Source organism: Anopheles nili, chromosome 2 (assembly GCF_943737925.1).
Source record: "Anopheles nili chromosome 2, idAnoNiliSN_F5_01, whole genome shotgun sequence".
NCBI classification, from domain to species: domain Eukaryota; kingdom Metazoa; phylum Arthropoda; class Insecta; order Diptera; family Culicidae; genus Anopheles; species Anopheles nili.
The window spans coordinates 9294957-9319144 of record NC_071291.1 but is presented as its reverse complement, the minus strand read 5'-3'; the positions used below and the strand labels follow the sequence as shown (position 1 = coordinate 9319144).

Here is a 24188-nt window from a genome sequence, read left to right as displayed (position 1 = left end):
ACGGTTATGAACAGTGAAAAAAAAAACAACTATGTGGGCGTATAGCAGAAAGCCCATAGATATATGAATATTCCTCATGATGGATAGACTTTTCGTAGACCCGATTTTCTAGAATTTAATATAAAAACTGTTTAAGAAAAAAAAATCTGCCACAAAGTGGGCAGTAAAAAAACAACAAAAAATGAAACTTGGATTGATTTATGAAAAAATAACCATATTTAAAAAAGGAAAGTAGCTGCGAAGTAAAAAAAATGCAAAAGCTTCACTACACTATATACATATGTACTAGAACTTAACATGAATTTTCTTTACTTTTTCTATTGTCTTGATGCAAGCCGTAACAGCGACTGTAAAGATCGCTAATGGCACGATTGGTGTGCGTAAAAGATCGACTAACCACGAACCGAAATTTGTTCACCGATCAGAACGCATCCCCAACAAACTGTAACGCAAATGATCAAGTTGTATATCGCTGTACAAAATTTATATAGTTATTTTATACTACCAACCGAAAACCAAACCACACCCTGCTGCAATGCGGGGCCCAAATGAAATTCAATTCCAAGCACAGTGAAAAGAAAGCGATCAAAAGCTCGTAAACCGCAATAGAAGACCGTCGGAAAGGAACCAAACTTCAGTCGATTCATATAAATCACCAAATTTACAGTCTCATAGTGAAACAAACACGGAAAGCCAGATCTCTCCGAGGCAGTATCGAGAAAGGTGGTGGAAAAGCAACAAAAAAATCAAATTTTTAACATTTACCATAATCTAGAACGAAACAAACAAACAAAAAATCACAAACCTGACGGCAAACGTGTTAGAGAAGCATTTTGAATAGTGTTTGATTGTACATTAGAACTCTTAGATACAAAAAAAAAGCTGTAGAAATCCTTCGTAAATATTATATAATATATGCAAAGATGAGTTCAATGAACCAGGTTCAAAGAGAAAGAATAGAAAGATTGTTTGTGTGTGCGTGCGTGCGTGTGTATGTGTGTGAGAGTGATTGGGTGATTAATCCAAATGATCCGAGTATTACTAACGAATGATCCGAGTAGTCACGACAGCGGCAATAATCAGGCTCGAAAAAGTGGTTCCAGTTTGTTGAGCAAGAAAGATCTCACAGAAATACTATGAAGTTTCTCATGGAACGATCATAGAAAAGGTTCAGAAAAGCGTGTGTATAATTCTCTGTACAAAAAAAAACCAAACCACAAAGATGAAGGAGCACAACCAGGTTACGGCAACAGATTAGCGAACAAGAGTATCTCCAGTACACCCAAGCAGATTTGGCAAAACCAAACGAACCAACCCGCAATAGTGGTCAATGTAAATACATCGATATTAACAGCGCGAGTGATGAACGAAACCGACAAACACACGAAATGACTTTCGGCGGGCGGGAAAACCGATATACACATACACACACAGCTAGCAATGCATCGTGGTTACAGCAAACGCATCCGTTCATGGCAGGATTAGTCATCCGAGGATAAATGAAGGGGAAAGTGTAAAAAACACCTTGTACGATCCTAGCTCAAACCCATTACACCTCCGAAACACACGCGCACTCGAAACACGTGTAAAATCAGTTGTAAATTAGGAAATCAAATGCAAAAAACACGCAAGGAAAGCAAGTGTACATTACAACAGGTCACGAACGAGAGAGAGATCACGGCGCAAGGCTGTCGGGTTAGATTTGTTTTCTCTATAATGATGATCAGCAAATGGCATTAAAAATCAAAGCAGTGAGCGGTCAACTGGTGGACTGGTTCTCGTGTGTCGAGAAACAAGCAATTCGGATATATGCGAACGGCCAGATGGATTAGTCTATGGTCCTGTCCTTCGAGCGTACTCTTTGAGCCACGCATGTGCTGTAATGTGAAGTTCTGAATGTAAATGCGCGTACATAGAGTCCTGGTGAGTAGCCAGAACGTCGATCCTTGCGCTAGGACTGACGATAGTTAACGGCATGGGGAAGCTTTAGATGGGGTGTTCTTGTAAAAAAAAAGGAATGTAATTTTTGTTATAAACGTTAACTAAATAGCAAAGTAAATATTCTGGAAATACGATCGCAAAAATCTGTAGAAAGAGCAAACACAGCCACACATAAGTTTACAGTACTGCATTTTCTTTTGCGGCCAATCGTGTAACAAATGAGCGTTTTACGTTGTACAAAACCATTCTCTCCCCCCATGTATGCTGGTTGTGTGTTTTTCGCGTTTCCAGATTGTATATTCGTACATCGTACACTAAGAACGGAAGTTGAGAGCCCGAAGAGCGGTTTTACAATTAGCAATAGGGTACGCTCTGCTGTATAAAAATGAAATCGATTAGCAACAACATACAAATACGGCTAAAAACAAGAGAACATCTCTACTAAATTTTCAAACGGTCGCGATCGTCGTCGCGACTCGTCAGGATGCCTTTGATTGTTCATAGAATATTCGGATGATGCAGCTAATGAGTTGTGTTGTTTTCGTTTCCGTTAGCTCAAATTCCCCCAGAATGAAAAGCGGAACCCCCTTACGGGATGTGTGTGCGTGTGTGTGTGAAAATTTGTACAGTAAAACAAAATCAAAAAAATGTAAATCTCCACTAACAACATCGCGCCAACATGAGCCACGAGATCGAGCGGCAGTGGTGTGGACGATCAGAGCCGAAGGGAACACTATAGAGACTAATAGGGGGCAAATATCATCGCAACCAGACGCAACTTCAGCGGAAACAGGAAATCCTCGGAGAACAAAAACACGTGTGATATGTACAGAGAAACCGAAGCATTAACATTGGGGAGAGCGCTAAAACAATACGAGACCGGGGGACGACACGGAAGACACGACCACAACCTGGCGGCTGGCTTGTCGCAATTTTAATGAACCCTTGCCGGATCCTCGCCGGTGAAGGGATTTTAACACGCTTCGCACACCCGCAGAATGATGGTAGAGCCACGTGGCTCTTTGGGGCTTTGGCACCAAACTTTTTGCATGGTTTGGAGGAGGGATCGCTTAACGATTGACGGGGCTGGGAGTTGGGTAGGTTAACAAACGCGCCTTGTGTAAAAGCCACACTGGCAGCTCGACCCTAGTGATCGTTGTCGGGGGGTATTGTGTAAAAAAAAAAAGAAAAGATTGTTTTTAACTGTACAAACGAACAACAAATCATTCCTCTTCTTTTTGAGGCACAAACCATGCAACGATCGGGTGTGGGTGAGGATGGACGGTGAATTCGTCCTAACGATGGTATCACCATTGCCTTCCGCTGGGATGGAAAACCCGCCCTGTAAGCTTACACACTCGAACGTTCCGTGTTGGGTAGGGTACATTAACAACTGCAAATCGAGACACTGCCCCGCGCATCTAACCCATCCGGATTTTTGCTATCTGTAACATAAACGAACGTCGCGAGTGTAGGAGAGAGAGAGATAGTGAGCAACAAGGAAAGCCAGGAAAAGGGCCAAGGACACACACACATAAAAGGACACTCGTATAAAATTATCCAAAAGTCGATCTGTGATTTTTTTTACACACAACTTCTCCTAGCCTTTCGCTCGTCTCGCTAAACCATCCTCATACGCACGCGGATGGTGGGGCCAGTTTTGATAAGGAAAAGTTCAAAAAGCAACCATTTTCCCATCACACACACACGATGCAGACGATCGTTGATCGTTCGATCGCTCGCATGCTGCAATGCAAATGCGTATCCCGTTCCATTGCTCCGGGGGCTGTTCCTTTCTTGTAAAGTGTAAATTTTGCAACCAACCATTTTAGAGTGATTTTCCCGGCATCCGGCCGGGCCCGAATCCCGATCTTCGAAAGGAAAGCGAGCGATCCAACCATCCATATTAGGTTTGTTTCTTGATTGTTTGTTTTTCCCCTGAAATTGCATTGTTTCAATCGAGCGCGTACTGTGGAGGATGAAAGTTGTGTTTTGTTATATTTTGTACAGAAAAAGAAAGCCGAAGCGAAGTGAACACTGTGTAAATCTTGAAATCTACTAGGATGAGAAGGGAGAAAAAAAAGTTAGCAAAATTTTGTACGCGAATCGCGTGTGAATAGGCACGCAAATGTCTCTCCTTCCTGTCCAGTCCCTCTTTTTGTTCCTCTAATTCTTGCAACCCTTCTGGGATGGTTCAACAGGCGAAAGCGTTCGAGAAGGGGTAACGGTCTTTTCGCGGGGGTGTTTTATTTTGTAAAATTTGCAACAAAAAAATGTTGGAAAACCGCAGGATTTCTGGGTGCGTTTCGATGCAAAGAATGCTGCAAATGCAGCAATCTGCCATCATCCCCCAGTTCGACAAGTGTACTTCCCAAGAACAGCTGCGTGAGCCGGCAGTAGCCACCGGAGGAAGCTGCAGGTTATTTGTACGGAAAGATCAGAAAAGTGAGACCGAAAGCTTCGCACCCAGAGCTCACATTCTCGCAAGGATACTCGAAGATCCTGGACTCAAAGAAAAGAACGTAAAAACGCAGCAACAGACAGAGAACGGGGAGGCAAACACCACTAGAGTGTTATAGGAAAAACAAATTTAGCTTGATCAGGAGTAGCCAGAACAGAAGAACGAACCAACTATACGAGGCTTGTCTGACTTTGGATGGGGGTGAAAAGAAGAAAAAAATCATAGTGCATCCTGTGTCGTATTCGTCGTGTTATGTATATGAAGCAGTAGAACGAACAACAGCTTGAACTAGGTTGAAAAAAACGAAAACCCGGGCACATGAATGTGAGATTACTGAGGAGAGATGGAGAGATACACAAAATGCGTGTGAAGCACGCCACATAGAACAAACGAAACAATGGAACACAACAGTGTTTTTTCACAATGCAACACACAAACACAACTGAGTACAGCGCTACTACACGGACTCATGTTTTTCTCACATTTCCACGGTTCGGTTGTAGTCCTTTATCTGGTCGATTCTCCGTTAAACGCATCGCCGTGAGGAGCTTTCGCGCGATATGATGGTACCGATTTAAATTATTTCCTACGATCGGTACGTTTTTCGATCGCACATATTGTATTTATCGTTTACACATATTCAATCATAGACATGCAACATATGTATTTTCCGTTTAGTTTTGTAAGTTGCGTTTTGATAAAATTTTCTGTACACCTTCCTTTCTGTGCTCTGCAATTTTTCCACTGTTTTACGAGTTCGCTCCATCGTTAGTTTTATTTTTACAAACTTAGTTTATTTAATATGCGAAACTGGCATTTTCTTTCGTCTTGTGTATTCAAATATTAACATGTAAAAGATTAGGCGTACGTTCCAACCAGTTGGAATCCTGTCCGTGCGTGAGTGTATCATTGTGAATGTCAACGGTGTGTCCTGTGTGTGAATTTGTAGTAACCGAACAGAAACACTTTACTTAAGCCGACTGTGTTGAACAACAGCTGACTGCCGAGAGTTGGAAATGATGGTCAGGCGCGAATAGCAAAGGGATATTAGGGCCGGAAGAATGGAATGGAAAGGAGTAGTAGCAAGGGTCAAATCAAAGATCAAATTTTCGAACACCGAAGCACACTGATTGCAGTAGAAAGCAAGTAGAAAGTGAAAGGAAACAAACTGGAATGGAATAAAAAGGAGCACACTCACACACAACTATAAATACAGAAGTATAAATATGGAACTAATATTAATTTGAACATACAATATAAATATTATGATACTATCAAATAAATAAATTTTCTGTAATATTGAACAAATAATAATTACTCCCCGCGGTGTTGGCGTTTTTTTGTCTCCATGCACTAAGAAATGCATTTGCATTTCCGATTACCATCCGAAATCTGCTTAGTTTATTGGTTATCTGGTTAGTTTATTGTACAATATATTATTTAATATAACAACAGAAATGCATATAACGTTTGATATTCAAATAAATGCATGTCCACATGGCCCGCGCCAGCGCCGGTGTTGGCGTTTTTTTGTCTCCATGCACTAAGAAATGCATTTGCATTTTCGATTATCATCCGAAACCTGCTTAGTTTATTGGTTATCTGGTTAGTTTATTGTACAATATATTATTTAATATAACAACAGAAATGCCTATAACGTTTGATATTCAAATAAACGCATGTCCACGTGGCCCGCGCCAGCGCCAAACGAGACCCAAACGCGCACGTGGACTTGCGTTGTCGAACCCGCTCGAGGCGCTCACGACGCGCCGTTTTCGATTCGATTTTGCAAGCGTTTTGACCAGCTATAATACCAGGAGAACATGTTTTCAAGCAGGCTGCTCGTTCGGTAGCGTTTGCGTTGTCTCGCTCTGACTCGGCAAGACCCCTCTCGCTCACTCAGCGCAGGCCGGTTTTCTCGAGCTAGAGATGGGCAAACGCAAACCAAATGAGAATCGGAACTTTTTTATATTGTTTGGTAGTTTTTATTATAATTTTTTTGTCACATGTATTTTACAAAATTGATTTGAATAAAACAAGTTTATTCATAGGAATGTGTAAAACCATGACAAATAAAAAAAAAACAATAATCATTTTTTCATATGTAAAAGGCATTTAAAACATCGATTTTACATTAATTAATTTAAATGTCAGCTTTAGTCTTGGACTGCACATAATGTTTTCAAAAAGAATCAACATTTTGCAACATTTTTCAGCATTATCTCAATTTTTCTTAACTGATAAGAATATTTTCTTCGAGAAATGTAGACGCAGATTGGAACGCCCATCCCTAGTCTTTCCAGCTCAGGTGGTGGGGACTAGACTGCTAGCTATCCTGCGAGCCTGGTACTAAAGGAGACACGACACGACTGCCATTTAAGCTTTTTTCTCTTTACCATTTTGAAAATTTTATCGTAGGACAGACGACTCAAATACTGTCGTACATCAACAGCGTGCTGAGACACCTTAACGTAGTTTTTTTTAGGAATTGTAGAATAGTTGATATAGTTAATAAATGTATATATGTTTGCAAAGAAATGAAAATTAATGCATCACCAAAATTGGAATGGTTTCATGCCACAAAGAGACAAAAAATACGATTCAACTGACGTTCGATAGCCAAATGATGTGTTTACGTTTGGCTCCGACTGTTTTGGTGTATAGTTTTGTTGGCGTAAGTTTGAATATTGTTTGTGAATTTTATAAATGAAAATTGAAACTAAATACTCTTTTTCATCTCAGATAACAATTGTAACGAAGTCTTCTTTGAAGCGAGACTTGTGAAAGCGATATGCTATCGTTTGGTTTCTAGATTAATGGGACTACGTCGGCATTTGTTGATGGCACTCGATCGAACCCAATCAATAATGTTATATTAACATTGTACTAGCATTTTATACAACCCACACCGGATTTAACTCACTTCCAACTATCATGGAGTATCTGACCGGTTTGTCGCAAAAAGAAAACGTTCGTGCCGCTTGCAAGAAATGTGGCTTCCCGGGCCATCTAACGTACCAATGTCGGAACTATCTTACGGTATTTAGCAATCTGCACGACCGCCCACTAATCTGAACGACTGTATTTCACTAATCCACTACTTTCCCCCATCCGCAGGTTGACGCTCAAAGCCAATCCGTTGTCCCGAGCCAGCAACGCCGGGACAGTGAATCGCCAGAACAAAATTATCTCACCCCGTTGCAGGAGCTACGCCAACAAGAGGAAGAAGAGGAAAGGCGCAAGGCAGAAAAATTGGAACGAAAGGAGCGGTCCCGTCGGGAAAAGGAAGCACGCAAGGCGCAGAAAAAGCGCAAACAACGGAGACGTTCTCGATCGCGATCCAGCACTAGCGGATCCTCCGACCAGAGCGACTCGAACAGCAGCACCGAGAGAAGAAAACGCAAGAAGCGTGAAAAGAAGAAACTTAAAAAGCACCGCAAAAAGGACAAAAAGAGCAAACATAGCCGGAGACGAAGGAGCTCTGATAGCAGCAGCTCCGATGATTAGTATACCCATAATATAAGCCTATTGCATTACCTACATCTCTTGCCTTAGTTATTACTTTCTCTCCTAGTGGTTCAGCGTTCGGACGTTACGCTTTCATTAAACCCGGGTACATCTTGTTTGGTTAAACAATGAGCTAGTGATAAAACCTATAGAATAATAGCTTCCCGAATGCTTTGCATCAATCTCATTAGCAAACGCGTCCTCACGCGATAACAAAGGAATGTTTCACTCATCTTATTGCTGAAGGCCGGTCCCGGTTTGGGTGTGGGTTAAAAAACATGCTACTTAAAGAAAATTTTCGAACTGGACAGGTTGTACTGCAGCAGCTCGAATTCATGCTGCATCGCGTTCAGCCGCTTGCGGGTCAGTGAAACGGTGGGCAGTATCTTTTCGTCCGACGGATCGGTCGATGCGTGCTGCAGCAGATTAGCGCTGGCCGTCTGCTGGTTTAGTTTCGCCATCTCACGCGCGTACTTCGAGTGCACCTCTTTGAACCAGTGCAACGAATTAAAGGCCGCCGTTTGTGTTAGCAACGTCAGTAAATAGGATAGGCCTGTGGAAGGAACAAACGGACATTGTAGCGAGACACTTTAATTAATCGGCACGGCCGGCACTTACCCATGACGAACCCATCGTCGGTGGGTAGAAACGTCCCGTGGCGATCCTTCTTAGCGATCGTTTCTTTCGCCTTTAGCATCGCCTCGACGTAGCTAATCGTCAGCGGTGGGATGATGAGATAAAACAGCTCCAAGTGGGCGAAGCTGTCGGTTGGAGAAGAACCATCCCCATCCGGCTGGTTTGTCCGTCGCCGACGGAAGCCCTCAAACGCATCGATGAGGCGACGGAAAAACTCATTCTCCAGCCGCCAGCTTGCCCGCACGGTGGCCATATCCTGACGCCAGATGTTCACCGTCGATTGATCGATCGGATGACCCGCCACCGGATGGTCTTCCGTTTCTCCGGCAATTTCCTCCGCGGCCAACGGAGGGTTTGTGACGAATTCTGCCGCCCCGGTACACTCGTGTAAAGCACCGGCATGCAGCATGCGTATGAATGCCATCGCATTACCTGCGAAAGGGCAAATGGAACAGTTAAACATCCGCACAACATTCAGCGGCGTGAAGCGCTGAAATACTTACCGATCTGACAGATTAGCTTGCGGAACAGATCAACATACGTTTCCCCGTCGTCAGAGAGCCCTAGGTTTCGGATGCGCCGGATAAAGGCAAGGGCACGATCGTACGAATAGCCCACGGATGGACCTCCCGATGCAGATGCACTGCCTCCGGCCGAATCGGAGCTACTTTCGGCGGCTAGTTTTTTGGCGTCCGCTGCTAACCGTGAGTGGATTTGCTCGTCGTACAGAAAATGCGAGAAAGTGAACAGCTTCTGGCGAAGGAACTGGAAGGCATAATTTACCTGCGAAAAGAAACAACGCTCTTTAATCGCATATCCTTTCAATTTCCAATGCATATTCATTCGTCTTTTCACTTACCACGGTGCTAATTATCCCAGGCCCATGTCGCTTGATGGAGTTGGCGATGTGCTCGATTTTGACCACGTTCAGCACTCCACCCGTACGGTCACCTCCCGCCGCACTACTCGCTGCCTGTTGCCGCTCGATAAATAGCTGCCCGTGCAAATCGTACCCGTACGAGCTGATAAACGTTTCGAAATCCTCCATCAGCGCCAGAATGTCGTCATCCTGGCCGTGCCCACGTGGTCCCCGTCTGTCTTCAGCCGTGGTGCGTGGTAGCTGATCATCCACCAACAATATGCCGTACTTTCTGTCCACGTTCGCGCGCATCTCCCGGTAGATGCGCCATTCGGAGGGCGAAATCGTCGAGAGCGTATAGAACACGTCGCTTAAATGTTGCGCCACCGAGTGCCGGGCGCTAAGCCATCGTTCATCACCAATCAGCGTGAATTTCGTGCGCAGAAACGCAAACACCAGCTTCTGCGTGTGGTTCTGCTCGGCTATTGCCGAACCGTTCCCGTCCTGGAACGGATCGAACGGCTCGATCTGGTGCCACTTTCCGTGGAAATCCCAGCGAATGAATGCTTCGATTCGGTTGCTCATGGGCACGACGTTCGCCAACAGTGCGTTGTGCCGCACACCCGGTCCGAGTAATGGTGTGTACTTTCCGGCAACGTCCACCCGGTTGCACAGCTGCTCCCATCCGACGAGTGTGGCGAGCCGATCGAGCAATGAATCCACCTTTCGACAGGCATCATCCGAGAGGGCAAGCAGTGGCGCTCCGGAACTAACGCCGGTGGCCGTGCTACCGTGGCAAAGCGCAACAATTAGCTGCGCCAACCCCACACGATCCGGTGTAGCTGGACCATGAAGGCACTTTTCGAGCATATCGATCGTTGAGAGCTTCTCCAGCCAAAGCGATCCACCTGCAGTTGATTTGGACTCCTTAGCCTCACGGAGCAGTTTTTTCTAATTAATAAACACATACATAACGAAGCTGTGGTCAAACAATTTGATGAATTTTGCGACACGTTGCTCCAACAACCGGTCTTACCTTGGCACTGTTTATGATGGTGTAGACTTTGTGTTGCTGATGCTGCACAATGAACTGCTGGCAGGGCACTGTGACGGAGCGTCGTGTAGATGAGAGCAAAAATTCTACCACCATGCGCCGGTACTGTATCAGCTTATCCGTAACGGTCGTTGGTCTACGCCCATACAAGGCATACAACGTGTCCTGCACGTACTCCATCTCGCGTACGAGTCGTATACCTTCGAGCAGAAGACCACATTTGGTTCGCAGCTTTTCGAGCGTAAAGTTGCCACTCTCGTGCCCACCGGCATCGCCCGGAACCGGTGGTCGGTTGCGAAGCTGCACATGAGCCTCCACCAGCCAGCTGGCAGCGTGCAGACAAAGCAAAGCGGGTGTACCTAATTTTTCGTGCGTTTGCAGCTGGACATCACGCGCTCGCTGATAATCGAACGATGAAGAGACGGGCGTACTGACGGAGGTGGGGGCGGCACTGGCATCGAAATCCCGCAGCAACTTGTGACCGTGTTCCACCACGAACTCGTCTGGCAGCCAGGGAAAGTTTCCCTCAAGAGGAATTAGAGGAAACTAAGGGGAAAAAAGCGAGAAACAAAAAGTTAGGGTTACTTTCGACTCACGATTGCACTCAATCCCATACCTTCATGTTCAATTCGAAGAGACTTTTCAGCATTCGTTGCTCGATTGGCAGGAAAAGGTAGAGCGCGAAGTTGAGCAGCACATTCACTGCAATCACTCCGTCTGATTGCACGAAATCTACACCATTCTGAGCGTTCCGCAAGCCGGTGATGAGGGACGCTAGTTTGCGCTTCAGAAACTTCATAAATCTCTCGCTGAAAATCTCGCCAGAGCACACGGGATCGAACCGAGTCTTCACCTTGTACAGCGCTTCGAGGATCCGTTTCTGTCCGGTTACTTCCAACGTGGTTTCATCACCGATCCAGTACCCGATCGCTTGGCACACGAACAGTAGATCACGGAAACCAACCTTGTTCGTGGGGGCGCTTTTCGTTGGTTGACGTAGCTTCTGGGAAAACGATCGCCAATGAGCTCTTAGGGAGGTCTTCCAAAGGATGTGATCGAGCTCGAACGTGATTCGCAACAGTTTGCCAATGTAATCGAACAGATACTAAAAGATAAAGCTTAAGAAGTACAACAAGGTCATATGGGTGGTGTTGCAATTTTGAATGCTTACGTCCACTTCCAACGATGGTGGATACTTTCCATCTAGACCGTTCTTTTTCATACGTTTCCCTCTACCGTACATGGCTTCTTCATCGAAGAACGCCCCAACTTGCCTTAATAGCAGTACACCGACGTCACGCAATCGTTCGTAGTGGCACTGTACCGTCGCCATCAGATCTATATTCTGTGCTATCCACAGCAAAGGTGGACGCTCCGGTCCATCTTCGGGGACGTGTCGGAACGGTTCCGTTCGAGAGAAGATGTTTCGCACTAGAGCATGAACTTCTCCTTCGAGGCAGTCAATTTCACGACACAGTTGGCCAAAGGTTGACAAAATTTTGTTCAACGGAACATTGCTGCCGCCCAAGTTGCCCGGTGTCTTTACATGATTAGCACTATTGCTTTCTATCATACGGGCTGTAGAAAGCCGCTCATTGTCGCAGGCATAATTTAAACGCACAATACTGGTGACTGGTCCACCTGAAAGCTCGGGAAGGTGCAGTTGGGCTAATTTTTGGTCAAAATCCTTCAGGAAGTGGCCGTACTCCTTGATTTGGGTAGCGTAGAGATAACCTGCATGAACAGCGTATAACACGATTATTTGCAAAGTATTCTCGAACAGAAAATTAAGCAAAACAAATTACTTGAAGAAGAAAGTGATTCCATCGTGTATATCTACTGCATATTAGAGCAATAATAGTTTTATTCACTGATTATAACTGATTAAGAAGTGATTCATCTGGATTTGTTTATTTTGATATTGCTGACAGTTTTACGGCTTCCGAAACGTCAAAATCATCGTTTTGTTCGTGTCGAAAGAGCGCTGTTAAATGTATACTATTTCAGCTAACCCAAAACCATATGATTTTAAAATTATAATTTTTTGCCATTGGGTTTTGTAACAAGATGAAATTGAAATGAAATATTTTTGACCTAAAAACAATGGTCGCCATATGAATACTGAGCTTTCAATTCTATTTGAAATTCCCACGTTGTTCCACAAGCAGACCCTTAGCAACGGTTACTAAGAATGAACTATAGCTCCAAACAAACAAATTTGTGGGGATTTAGAAAAGAAAGATTCATGTGGAAGCCATTGTGAAAGACACAACCGATCATGTAAATTTACCGTGATAGAATGGGAACAGTTTTCGCAAAATGTTGTAGAAAGGAACATGATAATAGCGAGTGGGTACCTATGTTCTTCCTGCGCGTGCAGGAGCAAATTGTTCGTGTGAATATTTATGACCGTACAACCTCTATACAATTCTAGTGACGCACTAAGCATTCTCGTATTGGGAATTGAAAACTCTGGCAAGACTGAGATTGCTTTTAAAATTTGCAACAAAAAGCGAAGCGATTATGCTCCGACAAAAGGATGCCGGTTATTCGAAACCGCAATCGGTAATCCGACGTGCATAGGCATCATATATTTCAGTACACTGCATATGTCCTTTACGATATTTCAGCCGACACTGATGTAAAGCTGATTGAAATCGGAGGAGGCTCTGATCTCCGGGACATCTGGAAGTATTATTTCTTGGACGTGAGTATCAGCTGAAAATTTACTTTCCGGTTTACTTCCGAAATCAAATGTATAAGTACAATTACAGGCTATGGCTGTAATTTTCGTAATCGACGCTTCCAATATACATAACATCTGTGAATCCTACAAAATATTCCAAAACCTTATGGCGCATGAGTTCCTGGCCGGTAAACCATTTCTTGTGCTAGCCAACAAGCAAGATCTTCCCGAATCGGTTGACTGCATCGAGATCTGTGAGTATCTAGATGTTGAGTATCTTGCCAATCGGTACCGATGTCCGTGTCTGGTAGAAGCCAGCGGCAATTGGGGCACTGCATCGAACGAATCGAACGAGTACGATGGGTTGAACTACGGTATCCAGTGGTTGGTAGGAATCGTGCTCTCACACAGGCAATTTATCATGAATCGTATCAACTTCCATAAACTAATGCTTGGCCGAGAAGGTGCAGAAGCATCGCGAAGTATTAAAAGACCCCGTACTGGAGTCAAGTCAGGAGGAAGTCGCCGAAAGCGTCAGGATAGTCGCCCAAAAACAGCTCCCTCCAGCCAGCTAGCGTGGTTGCAAGAAAATGATAACAACTACCTAATTAAACGAAATAGTGTTATATCAGTAAAGAGCATACCCACCAGCACGACGACGGAACGGACAAACAATTCCAACACCAAAGTAACTACCTCCGAAAGCGGTCTCTCGGTAGTAGATGAATGCGTCGAAACTAGTCAAACTAGCAGCAACTCCGCCGGTGAGTAGAAGTTAGAAGAAGTTACCTATAAGGTCAATTTAAATGTTCATACCTTCTTTCAGCACCACCACCGGTTTTACACAATCGTAGAGATGAAATGACTTTAGAAGACCTATCCCTTTCATTTTCCGTTAATGAAATAAATGGAAAAGCCGTAGAAATTAATTAAGAATACAAATCGTGTGCCAAACAAATTGGTGTAAGCATTTAATAAATGTATGTTACTTTTTAGGAACTTTTTTGCGTCATTGGAATTAATATTTTAATTTAAAAAATACAGCGCAGCTATGAACATAAGAAAGAATTTAAAAAAATGTGTTAAAAATTTTACTACTAAATTAACGATTGGCGCGCACGGATGAAGCAAAATTGGAAAGCCAGAAGACATAACGAATTTGACGTTTGTTAAGTCAAGCAAGGGGCTGTGTGCATTTCGGTAAGCGATTGTTTTGGTTGGTAATTTTGCCAGAAAACGAGGTAAAATCGATAGAAAGTGAGTTTTCCCAGCAAAATTATTATCTGTTATTCTTTATACTAATTCCAGAGACGAGTTCTGTGGCGTTAGGAACATAATCTTCTTCACAAGCGAAACAAGAAACCAACCGCACACGCAACAACAAGATGAGACTGTCCCTGGTAAACTATTTCAAGAAAACTGTGAATGGTCACATTTTTCGTGGCAAACACCGACTAGTGAAGCAAGTAAGTCCTAGTGCAACTAAGTTGCTGATACGAGACTATGAGCAAACGGAAGCAAACATGAAACTACTGCTGCATCCGTACTTGTCAAGGGTAAGTTCCGGCAATAGTCCACACGAATGGACCGGATCTTGTAAGTCAACGTATTGAAACTATGTACGATATTTGAACGCATCTTACACACAGGAACAGTCTAGTGGACATGCGAAGGAGTTGGGCAAAAAAGAAAAGATTGTTTCCAAGTGGAGAGAGGAACAACTGAAAATGAAGCCACATGTCACGATAGCGGAGCGATTGGCGCATCTTCAGGTGAAGAACGTCTGGGACTGAATTCACACGTGAAGGTTTTTACAACTTTTATTGTACAACAAGGATTTACATCTACAATGCGCTGGAGCAGGACATTTACTGTGCTGCTCGTGTATATCGGTAACAGTAGTATGAATAGTGTATGTTATGTTGAAATAGATTATTGTGCCTCGTAATGCTATCTGATTGCCGTATGCTTTACGCTATTGTCCATGCCAACGGGTCCGGCGAGAGGTCACTCTTGTTCAACACTTTGCCTTGCGCGGAGTACTCGGCAAATTGGGCCACCACAGGGTCTCGCTGGCAAGATGACATTCCAATAACGCGTCCGTCTTTCCCGATGTAGAAAGCAACGAATTTCAGTTCTTTCAAATCACCCTCGATGATGACCTCCGCTGGGTTGCCATATCCACAGTATCGGAACGATTTACCGAATAGAACCGTCCAAAAGAACGGAACCGCTTTGAGCGGAGTAACTCGTCCTACCATGTTAAGCGCCGCTATGCGACCGTGATACTGTGCCAACGGGTAGTGGCCTATCGTGGCTTGTTGGTCTTGGTTCGAGTGAACAGGCGCATTTGCAATATCGCCTCCCACATAAACGCCTTCTAAATTCGTAGCCAAATACTGATCCGTATTAATCGACCCATTACGATTGACAGTGATTCCCGAATCTGCCAAAAACTCCGTATAAAGCGTCGAACCTATGCCAAAAATGCAGATGTCCGCATCCAGCAGGCTACCGTCCGTTAGCTCGACCTGTTTCAACGTTCCCGCCTCGCCTATGCATTTCTGGATACCGGAATTCATCACAAATTCAACGCCTTTCTCCTGGAACAGTTCCATCACCCGCTGTCCGATCGCGTCTCCGAACGATTCCTTCAGAGGCACCGCTCCTCTGCCAATAACAGTCACCTTAGCAACCTTTCCCACGCAGTAGGCCGCCGCTTCTAAGCCGATGAAGCTGGTTCCCAGAATGACGATCTTCTTTTCCGCCCCGAGCTGACCGTTCACGTGTTTCGCATCCGCAGCTGTTCGCAAAACACACACATTGTCGAGATCCGCTCCCTCAATCGGTGCCCGACGAGGTTTGGAACCGGTCGCAATGTACGCCTTGTCATACCGGATTTTGTACCCATTGTCGAGCGTGAGTTCACGTCCCGCACCATCGAGCCGCGTCACCTCCGTGCCCAGCATCACCTCGATGTCGTTATCGTCGTAGAACTGTTGCGTACGAAGCAGGCACTTTTCCAGGTTCATGTCCATCGTTTTGCTCACTTTGATGCGATCGTACGGCAAACAGGGCTCCTTGTTTATTAGCACCACCCGGCCGGTGAAGCCTTCCTGTCGAAGGGTTTCCGCACACGTAGCACCCGAAGGACCTCCTCCGATGACGACGTACGTGCGTTCGTCTTGTGATTCCCGTTTGGCCATCACACGCACTCGTTTGTTGGTGGCCAACTCGGTGCGTCTCGCGCGTACCTTCACTTCACCCGCATCACCTACGGTCACGCGATAGCATGGCAGGGAATCCATGCCCGGGAAATCCTCGATATCACCCGTTTCGACGTTGAAGCATGCTCCATGCCACGGACATCGTACGCGTCCGTCTCCAAGTGCTCCAGTGACAAGCATCGCTCCATAATGCGAGCACTTGTTACCAATTGCCGACAGTTTGCCGTTCTGACGGACCAGCAACACCTTGCCTTCGCCCAGCTCGACCTGCTTCATCTGGTTTTCGCCAATGTCCGCCTCCTGGCACACGATGGCCTCGATGAATTCGTCATCGCTCGTAACACCGCCATTGGTGGAGGCGGCCGAGGTTACTTTCGGAGCTGCGTAGGAGCGAAATAGAAAAAAAATGCCAAAACAAAAGGAACCATTAGCAGGCGGAAAAAAATTATCGATTTTTGAACACCGGCCGGGCCGTGAAGGGGCTTTAAGCAACACATTAATTAGCTTTAAAACACCAGGCGTGAATCACTATGGATATGCGTAGAAAAAAGGATCGAAAACCTGTACCGAGAAACGACAGCATCTTGTGACGCACGCAAGCACTGGAGCACGATTAGCAACGAAAAAAACACGTTCGCACCGATCGAAAGGGCCGGAATTTCTGCCAGTGACGGTTTTTTCGTCTTATGACTAGACTGACTGATGGTAAACCCGGCGGCCACTGATGGGCTGTTGCTGTGCTGTCTCGCACACTGGCACAGGCGTTGCCAAGGAAACCACGTGTGACACACAAACCACTACCAATGGGTGAACCGCGGTCTGACCCACCCCACGGTCGCCGTGGTCTAGAAACAAACGATGCCGAATTGCACGAAACGAATTGTTGCGGTTTGTTGTGGGCCTCCCCACCCCCACCCGATCCGCCTGGTGGATCCTAGTCCACGAACAAAGGGTTGGCCTTCAACATGGCGTTTCGCAAAACCAACCGTCCTCAATGTGGCCACGATTGCTAGGATCTTAAGATACAATCTCCATCAGCATTCGTCACGATTTGGATCGCCTGAAGCAGTCAAGGTCGAGCAGTCTTTTGACAGAACGGTTTGGTTGTCTAGTTTATGTCTGCTTCCTCTTCTTAACCGTAACACACCTTACCCCCACGTGCGTGCCATGTTGGGGTCACTTTCACTTCGTTCCGTGTTCTGTCCAAATCACCGCAGAGTCACTGTTTTAAAGGCCACATATTTCCATCAAACACCTTGAAGGGGTTATCTTCGAGGACGGAATAAAAACTAATCACTTCTTTCGCTTCCACAACTTCACTTGCTCTATCGTCCGTTTCGATGGCGCGCGTTGAACCCTAAACAAGTTGTTGCTTACCTTTGGCGAGGGATTCGTTCGAGTTGCGAACAGATTTTGACGAACTACAGCCCATCTTAGATAAAGCGAAAGAGCCGCGCGATTAAAACTAAGGAAATAACAAAATGTACACCAATTTCGCGAAGAAATAGAAACGCGACGCGACCCGCTGCTGCGCCTAATGGGAAAGGAATGAGTTTTGCACGATCGTCTAGCCTTGATCCTCCGTTACTCTGCGCTGTGGGTCAGGTGTACGCCGGCCATTGGAATGTTGACGGGAGGGGGGGTGGGAATCAGGTAGGATCTGAGAGAGGGAATTCCGTGCCCAACAGCACCGTGCCGTGGCCAATGAAGGACTGATGCCCTGCAGTATTCTGCGGACGTGGTTCAACCGCCAAACGAAGGTTTGAAAAGCCCCTCGTGAACGTGCACTTTTTGAGATGCCCATCGCTGTTCATTCGCTAGCCCGCGCTTTCATTCGTGCTCGCCATGCGTTTAATCGGCATTCGACATCGAGATCGTGGCGGCTTCGTGCTGCGATTGGCGCGCGCAATTTTTTTTTTTAGTTTTTTCTCTTGTTTATTGCGAGTAAACGAGCGATCATACCCGTTGGTGCTCGCTATATGCTGCACTGGTCAAAGTGTACGATGTTTACGCCATATAAATGCAATCGAATCTGAAACATACAAACAGGTGTGCAAAAGCACACGAACTGTTTACAACAGTGGTGTAACAAATGCCGTATTGGTAGTTGAACTCTTTTTTATTCTTCAATCATTTGCCTAACGTCCTTGGGGGCTGAACACAACACAAAAAAAATCACGTTGGACTGAACTGGATCACCTTCCAACGTCCAAGAAAAACGTTAAGCTCTATTTAAATGCAGAGTCGCCGTTCTAACTTATGGTCACGTTTCAACATAATACATACTAAACTCTGTCTAACTACGCTTTTACAACGCACATCTAGATGGATGTTTTAACCGGAAAGAGTATCTTTTAGTTTTGGTTAGAAGTCAATTCTCTTATCTCTGGAATCGTAGACACTCAAGAGATAATAAATATCAAACTGTAAAATGAAGCGATTTCTTTGATCGTGAACCATATTGTATGATCGTAAAATAACTCATTTCGATAACGTGAATCACATGAACGATTAAACAACCGTCGTTTGGTTATATGGTAGTCGAGAAACCAGACGCAATTAGACCAAAACGCCGCATCGATATCGTCAACCGATTACGTGAACTTGTCGACGTAGTGCAGCACCTCGAACCCAACTTCCACCATGATAAGGATGATAATCATCCATTCCAGCCGTACGTGATGGTCGTCATTCAGGTTCGAGCTGATCAGGTCGGCCAGTTCGACGCAGTGGTTCAGCTTCTCATTCATCACGCGCGTCCGGCGGGTAATGCTAAAGTACGCGCAGGTTTGGTTGTACAGCGTTTCGAGCTGTTCCCGGTCCCAGTAGAAATCGGGCGTATCGAGCAAATCCGAACTGAGGTTGATAACGTGCCGCAGCGCGAACAGCTCCCCTGTGCGGCGCAGCATTTCGGGGCGCGTGATTTTGATCTTGTTGCCTCGCTTTAAGTCCTCCGTGACGAACGCCATCGAGTCGATATACCGTTCGAGCGAGGCCTCCCATATGCCAAGCTTAACCGACAGAGACATCGAGTTCGAGAAAGTGTACTTCTCCAGGTCGGCATCTTCGGACTGCGAAATATAGAAGCTGTTGTACTTCAGACGCGGCACATCATCGTGGTTGTACAGCATCGATTCGCTTTCCTCCAGCACCGTGCCCTCATCGTACGGGTCCTGCTCGAAGGGTCGCAAGAAGCGCAGGATGTTGCTGCTCTCCAGATCGGTACAGTTCCACAGCACGACCGTGCCCTCGCGGAAGAAATACAAATCGCGACACTCGTCGCCCACCTTATATTTGGCAGTCACGTGCAGCACGTCCGGTTCCGTATCGATATCGTCGCTTGACAGGAACTGCTTCGGTTCATAAAGGTTCTGTTCGCGCAGAGCCCTCAGCAATCGATCGAGATCGTACTCTTCCGCGGTGGCGAAAGCCGTCACCGTCTTGTAACCGCGTGCAATTTTATCCTTCTCATCATCGCGCCTCCGGCGGGGTCGTTTCTTTAGCTGCATGCTTTCGTGCAGACTTATGATGGAAGAAGAGGAAATTTCGTTGCATTGCTGTATCTGAGACGATGGCCTACCTCGACTGACAAAGTACGGGCTGCCGATACTCCTTGGTCCAGATGTAGGGCCGGATAGTGGTGAGGCGCCCGTGGATGCTGTTCGTTGTTTGATGGAACGAACCAGCGGGGAAATGTTCCCTGTGCTGCTGGATGCATTTCTATACGCACTTAGCACAATTGTGGATGCTCTTCTGCAACTAGTTAACAGACTTATGCTGATGAAACTTTTCATGTTTACAAGATACAACCGACTACCGGCATACCGTGAATTACCCAATCCTGTGGATGTTTTCGTTAGATCGATTCGCACCACCCTAGAGTGTCAGTTGCTAATCCACAACAAATGAAAGTGTTATGCAATTCCATACATAGATACGACTATGGGAATATCTGCACAAAAATATTGTAAATTCTACTTAACCATCAGTTAATTTATTTACTTAAAATGTGGATAATATGCCGTTTATATTTAAAAGAGTATTTATATTTACCTCACAAGAGCCACCTTGTACAGCTGTTACGTATAAGCACACCTTAATGTTTGACATAGCACAGCGCTGTCTAAATGACAACCGATCGGTTTGAGAGTAGAACAAAACAAACAAAAAATACAACAAGAACGGATTGAACGCTAGTATCGGCGGTTCCGCTTGAAAATTTGTAAATTATCTTAGAAAATAGTGAATAATAGTTAGAAATTTCGTTTGGTTTAGTTTTCTACACGATGAAGACACTGTTCGAGCAGCTAAAAACTCTCTTCGACTATGAGCTTTATTCGAATGCGGCCACCCTGGTATGTAACGAATGCTGATAAGGGAGTATTTGTTTATGTTCTGTTTTGTGCAAGAAGTGCAATGTGTCATTTCGCTTAAATTTTAGGCCAGCTTACTGTTGTCGATATATGACCAGAACCGCGCAACACTTAATCCCCAGGAACACCTGGCTACGCTCGTTTACTACGCGGAATCACTTTTCCATGAACGGCGCTTCCGTGAAGCCGAAACCATTTACCGACAAGCGCTGCAACTCAAACGGTTAATAACGAAAAACAAGTCACCCACCTGCAAAGCTCCACCGGGCCAGTTGTTCGGCACGGTGGATCTCCAGTCGGAGGTGGAGTTGAAGTACAAGACGGCGCGTTGTCTTATAGAGATGAAATGCTATCGCGATGCAATCGTGCTGCTTCAATCGCTTGCCCTGAAGCAGCGCACGCCGAAAGTGAACATGTTGTTGAGTAAACTTTGTCATAACCACGGGCACGAAAGGAGTGCAATCGGGACGTACAAGGAGGTGCTAAAGGAGTGCCCACTAGCATTCGAAGCGATCGAGGGCCTGCTGACTCTCGGCGTCAAAGGTATCGAGGTGAATTCGCTCATTGTCGATGCGTCCGTGGCCCCGCAGTGCAACGAGTGGATGAGCAGTTGGATAAGGGGCCACGCCAACATTCAGGCCCGTAAGTACCCGGAGGCAATACAAACGTTACGCACCCTCGAGACGAGCACGTGTCTTCGAAACTACCACCAACTGTTGGTGCTGATAGGCGAGTGCCTTTACTATAATGGCGAGTATGAGCAGGCGTACATTACCCTGAAACGGGCGCATGCAATGCAACCTCATTCGAAGAATGGCCTACAGATTCTGGCAATTCTAATGGCAAAAAATAAGAAAATTACCGAATTGGAAAAACTTATCACTCCTTCTCCTTCGCTGCTGAACGAATATACGTCGGAGATGTGGTTCGTGATGGGACAGTACTTGTTTGCGACAGGAAAATACGAAAAGGCGGTCTATTTCGTGCAAAAGGCGTGCTTCCTAAATTCACGCAACGTCGAAGCGCTGGTGCTGAAGGCAGAGGTACTGTTTCAGGTGAAAAAATATCAACAAGGCATTGCGCACCTTCGCTATGGGCAGCAGTTTGCTCCATATCGGTACGAAATTCACAAAGCACTCGTCGATAACTATCTGAACATGGGTCGCATTCGGGAGGCGCAAGTGCAAGCGCTTAAGGCCGTCAAAATGCTGGGTGAATCGGCGCGGACATTGATGGTAGGAGACAAAGGAGGATAATATTTAGGTGTTTAAAGAAGCGTTTTGATAAACGATTTTATACCGTCCCTTACAGCTTCTCGCCCGTACTTATGTGAAGGACGAAGCAGCCCGACCGAAGGCAAAAGCGTTGTGCCAAAAGGCTCTCGTGATGAATGAAAATTTCCTCCCCGCGGTTTACCTACTGGCTGAGCTGTATCAGCGTGAGAATGATCTCCCTGCCCGATTGAGACTGCTCAAGAAGCACGCGATGATGGCACAAAACTGTAAAATCCACGCCATGCTAGGTGATATGCTGAATAACGAGAAAGATCACTCTGGAGCTTTGGAACACTACACGATCGCTCTGAAGTATGTTTCTCAATTGCTTGCGATCTTTGTGTGTGTGTTTTTTCTTCTCTGTTTCCTAACTCGTGAAATCATTTTTTTGTTGGGAATTTTAGTCTGGATCCCTCGAATCGAAGCGCCATGGCGGGGCTGTTGTCGATGGGACAAAACATAGGAAGTACGAGTAGTAATGCAGCACCGAATGCTGGTGCCTCTTGTTCCTATCTCGAGTCGATGGCCGAAGATGGTAGTGACATACCGGACAATCCACTAGAACTTATCGAAATACGAACAACCGGACCAAACGAGATGGAATCGGAAAGTGACGCCATGTGGTCGGACCTGGAAATCGAAATCAACCAGTAGCAAATTATGGCTTCCAGCGGGAGACGGGAACGCTTATGTTCTAGCGTAATTTACTAGGTGTAATAAACCACAATCGTATCTCCACTATTAGCGGCATAAGGTTTTCAACAGCAATGTTTTAATCGACGTTCCTGAAAGATGTTGTGAAAGGGGTCTCTATATGAATTTAAACATATGCAGCTTCTCGTTTCCGTAGTAAAATAGCGTACTGTATTACATCCTTTGTCGCTCGATCGCGACACATTCAATCACTGTACCCCTCGATTATAATCTCTTAATCGTCGCGTCCTTTCCTTGTACGGTGGCAGGGACGAAATGCGGCAGTTCAAAGTACCCGCGCAGCTTTCCAATACCCACCCTAATAGGCGCCTAAAAGGGCCCAGCGGCTACGCGTGTAAGCGGTTTATACGCTTAATTAAACGCTCGAACGGTTGCAATATCGCACGCAAACTGCGTCCACCCCGGGGCGGCCCTTTGCCCTTTTTGCGAGGACGGGAGCGTAATTTATCGCCAGTGTGCGCGGCCGGCTCCGTTCCGGGACGGTGCGACAAACGAACGGTCCATTTTTGTGCGCTTTGATAATGAGCTTTATTTCGAGTGATCGGACGGCCAAGCCGTGTAGCCGTTTTCATAGGCACCGGGATTGGTTTCCGTTGAAGGACACGAGATGAGTCATGCGTTATGCTGTAGTGTATCTCGTACGAACCCTTCCGCGTGGCGTGTTAGAAAAAGAAAAGGCACTTGATCGTAAACACGTTCAAGGGTGCGAATTTCATTCAATCAACACACCAAAGGGATGGACACATGTTGTATCGCATTTATTTGGATCGCGATTTAGTACAAAAATATGCTTAGAATTCAATTTAAGATTCTACGATTTATATTTTATGTAACATTTTTTTAGCTAATGGAGTTCAAAATTTACTTTTGCCCGTAGATCGTCCTGATTCCTCACAATTTAGAGGCGCTTTTTAACATCTTTCAACGCTGATAAAATATCATTTCCATCCACTCATATCCTGCCCAACATGAAAGGTGTCGCTACTGACTCGCGCCGAAGGCCCATGCCAATACTCACGCGTTCGTTGGCGTCCAGATGTCGTTGTCCGGCGGCGGCCCTCAACCCTGACCGGAAGCGATTGCGCCTCTGCAGGAAGGAAAGCATAATTTTATCCCCCATCCCCATGTACCGGGAGGGGGGGATATCCGACCGGCAGGCGATGCTCCGAGCATCGAGCCCAAATAACAAAAAAAAAACAAGAAACAAGCAAACAAACAAAGTGCGAGCAGAAGTACGAAAAGAGCAAAACAAGAAGCTCACATACCCGTGGACTTCCATCTAGAGCCGCTCGTGTACGGCAATGCGGACGTCCTTTGCAGAAATTCGATACGCGTTCCTAGCCGCCCGTTGAGGCTTGCCCATATATGGAAGGCTGCGGAGCGAACGAACGTGCGATAGGACGATGCCTGAGGCCGGAACGATGCCACGAGAGAACGGACTCTGTTGGGCTTCCGA

General features: G+C 45.7%; 7 protein-coding genes across 7 annotated transcripts; 4 read left to right on the top strand and 3 right to left on the bottom strand.

The window, feature by feature from the left end:
* The first annotated feature begins 7320 nt into the window (after positions 1-7320).
* Positions 7321-7909, top strand: LOC128721947 (protein SREK1IP1). The gene is made up of 2 exons (XM_053815756.1): positions 7321-7441; positions 7520-7909. Exons 1-2 carry the CDS (start codon positions 7337-7339, stop codon positions 7907-7909), a joined length of 495 nt encoding a protein of 164 aa, XP_053671731.1. The 5' UTR covers positions 7321-7336.
* A 137-nt stretch (positions 7910-8046) lies between these two features.
* LOC128720600 (WASH complex subunit 4) lies at positions 8047-12285 on the bottom strand. Its single transcript, XM_053814277.1, has 8 exons — positions 12264-12285; positions 11630-12192; positions 11075-11563; positions 10441-11004; positions 9405-10355; positions 9049-9328; positions 8528-8977; positions 8047-8462 (listed from the first exon to the last, which is right to left on the bottom strand). The coding sequence occupies exons 1-8, from the start codon at positions 12283-12285 to the stop codon at positions 8191-8193; spliced, it is 3591 nt and encodes a 1196-aa protein (XP_053670252.1). The 3' UTR covers positions 8047-8190.
* Positions 12286-12757: 472 nt separating this feature from the next.
* LOC128721941 (ADP-ribosylation factor-like protein 2) lies at positions 12758-14077 on the top strand. The gene is made up of 5 exons (XM_053815749.1): positions 12758-12807; positions 12893-13023; positions 13089-13165; positions 13233-13908; positions 13971-14077. The coding sequence occupies exons 1-5, from the start codon at positions 12758-12760 to the stop codon at positions 14075-14077; spliced, it is 1041 nt and encodes a 346-aa protein (XP_053671724.1).
* A 379-nt stretch (positions 14078-14456) lies between these two features.
* On the top strand, positions 14457-14940 carry LOC128730324 (ribosomal protein 63, mitochondrial). The gene is made up of 2 exons (XM_053823365.1): positions 14457-14700; positions 14794-14940. The coding sequence occupies exons 1-2, from the start codon at positions 14530-14532 to the stop codon at positions 14935-14937; spliced, it is 315 nt and encodes a 104-aa protein (XP_053679340.1). The 5' UTR covers positions 14457-14529; the 3' UTR covers positions 14938-14940.
* Positions 14941-15096: 156 nt separating this feature from the next.
* On the bottom strand, positions 15097-20165 carry LOC128730322 (apoptosis-inducing factor 3-like). The gene is made up of 2 exons (XM_053823364.1): positions 19952-20165; positions 15097-16751 (listed from the first exon to the last, which is right to left on the bottom strand). Exons 1-2 carry the CDS (start codon positions 20163-20165, stop codon positions 15115-15117), a joined length of 1851 nt encoding a protein of 616 aa, XP_053679339.1. The 3' UTR covers positions 15097-15114.
* On the bottom strand, positions 18514-19946 carry LOC128720807 (required for meiotic nuclear division protein 1 homolog; the record flags this gene model as incomplete). The annotated part of the gene is made up of 1 exon (XM_053814503.1): positions 18514-19946. A coding segment is annotated over one exon (981 nt), but the record flags the coding sequence as incomplete, so codon positions are not given.
* A 492-nt stretch (positions 20166-20657) lies between the features above and the next one.
* Positions 20658-22672, top strand: LOC128720776 (anaphase-promoting complex subunit 7). The gene is made up of 4 exons (XM_053814471.1): positions 20658-20726; positions 20813-21979; positions 22056-22330; positions 22423-22672. The coding sequence occupies exons 1-4, from the start codon at positions 20658-20660 to the stop codon at positions 22670-22672; spliced, it is 1761 nt and encodes a 586-aa protein (XP_053670446.1).
* The last annotated feature ends 1516 nt before the right edge of the window (positions 22673-24188 follow it).

Excerpts from the sequence above, each read along its gene's own strand:
- LOC128721941 (XM_053815749.1), top strand. The coding sequence starts at position 12,758 with ATGGGAACAGTTTTCGCAAAATGTTGTAGAAAGGAACATGATAATAGC. Across the intron at positions 13,024-13,088 it reads GTTATTCGAAACCGCAATCG|CCGACACTGATGTAAAGCTG; the intron begins GTAATCCGACGT and ends ACGATATTTCAG. Across the intron at positions 13,909-13,970 it reads AACTAGCAGCAACTCCGCCG|CACCACCACCGGTTTTACAC; the intron begins GTGAGTAGAAGT and ends ACCTTCTTTCAG.
- LOC128721947 (XM_053815756.1), top strand. The coding sequence starts at position 7,337 with ATGGAGTATCTGACCGGTTTGTCGCAAAAAGAAAACGTTCGTGCCGCT. Across the intron at positions 7,442-7,519 it reads AATGTCGGAACTATCTTACG|GTTGACGCTCAAAGCCAATC; the intron begins GTATTTAGCAAT and ends CCCCATCCGCAG.
- LOC128720600 (XM_053814277.1), bottom strand. The coding sequence starts at position 12,285 with ATGGAATCACTTTCTTCTTCAA. Across the intron at positions 10,356-10,440 it reads CCATCATAAACAGTGCCAAG|AAAAAACTGCTCCGTGAGGC; the intron begins GTAAGACCGGTT and ends TTTATTAATTAG. Across the intron at positions 8,463-8,527 it reads CGACGATGGGTTCGTCATGG|GCCTATCCTATTTACTGACG; the intron begins GTAAGTGCCGGC and ends TTCCTTCCACAG.
- LOC128720776 (XM_053814471.1), top strand. The coding sequence starts at position 20,658 with ATGAAGACACTGTTCGAGCAGCTAAAAACTCTCTTCGACTATGAGCTT. Across the intron at positions 20,727-20,812 it reads ATTCGAATGCGGCCACCCTG|GCCAGCTTACTGTTGTCGAT; the intron begins GTATGTAACGAA and ends CTTAAATTTTAG. Across the intron at positions 22,331-22,422 it reads CACTACACGATCGCTCTGAA|TCTGGATCCCTCGAATCGAA; the intron begins GTATGTTTCTCA and ends TGGGAATTTTAG.
- LOC128730322 (XM_053823364.1), bottom strand. The coding sequence starts at position 20,165 with ATGAAAAGTTTCATCAGCATAAGTCTGTTAACTAGTTGCAGAAGAGCA. Across the intron at positions 16,752-19,951 it reads CCCGTACTTTGTCAGTCGAG|CTCCGAAAGTAACCTCGGCC; the intron begins GTAGGCCATCGT and ends GCTCCTACGCAG.
- LOC128730324 (XM_053823365.1), top strand. The coding sequence starts at position 14,530 with ATGAGACTGTCCCTGGTAAACTATTTCAAGAAAACTGTGAATGGTCAC. Across the intron at positions 14,701-14,793 it reads TGCATCCGTACTTGTCAAGG|GAACAGTCTAGTGGACATGC; the intron begins GTAAGTTCCGGC and ends TCTTACACACAG.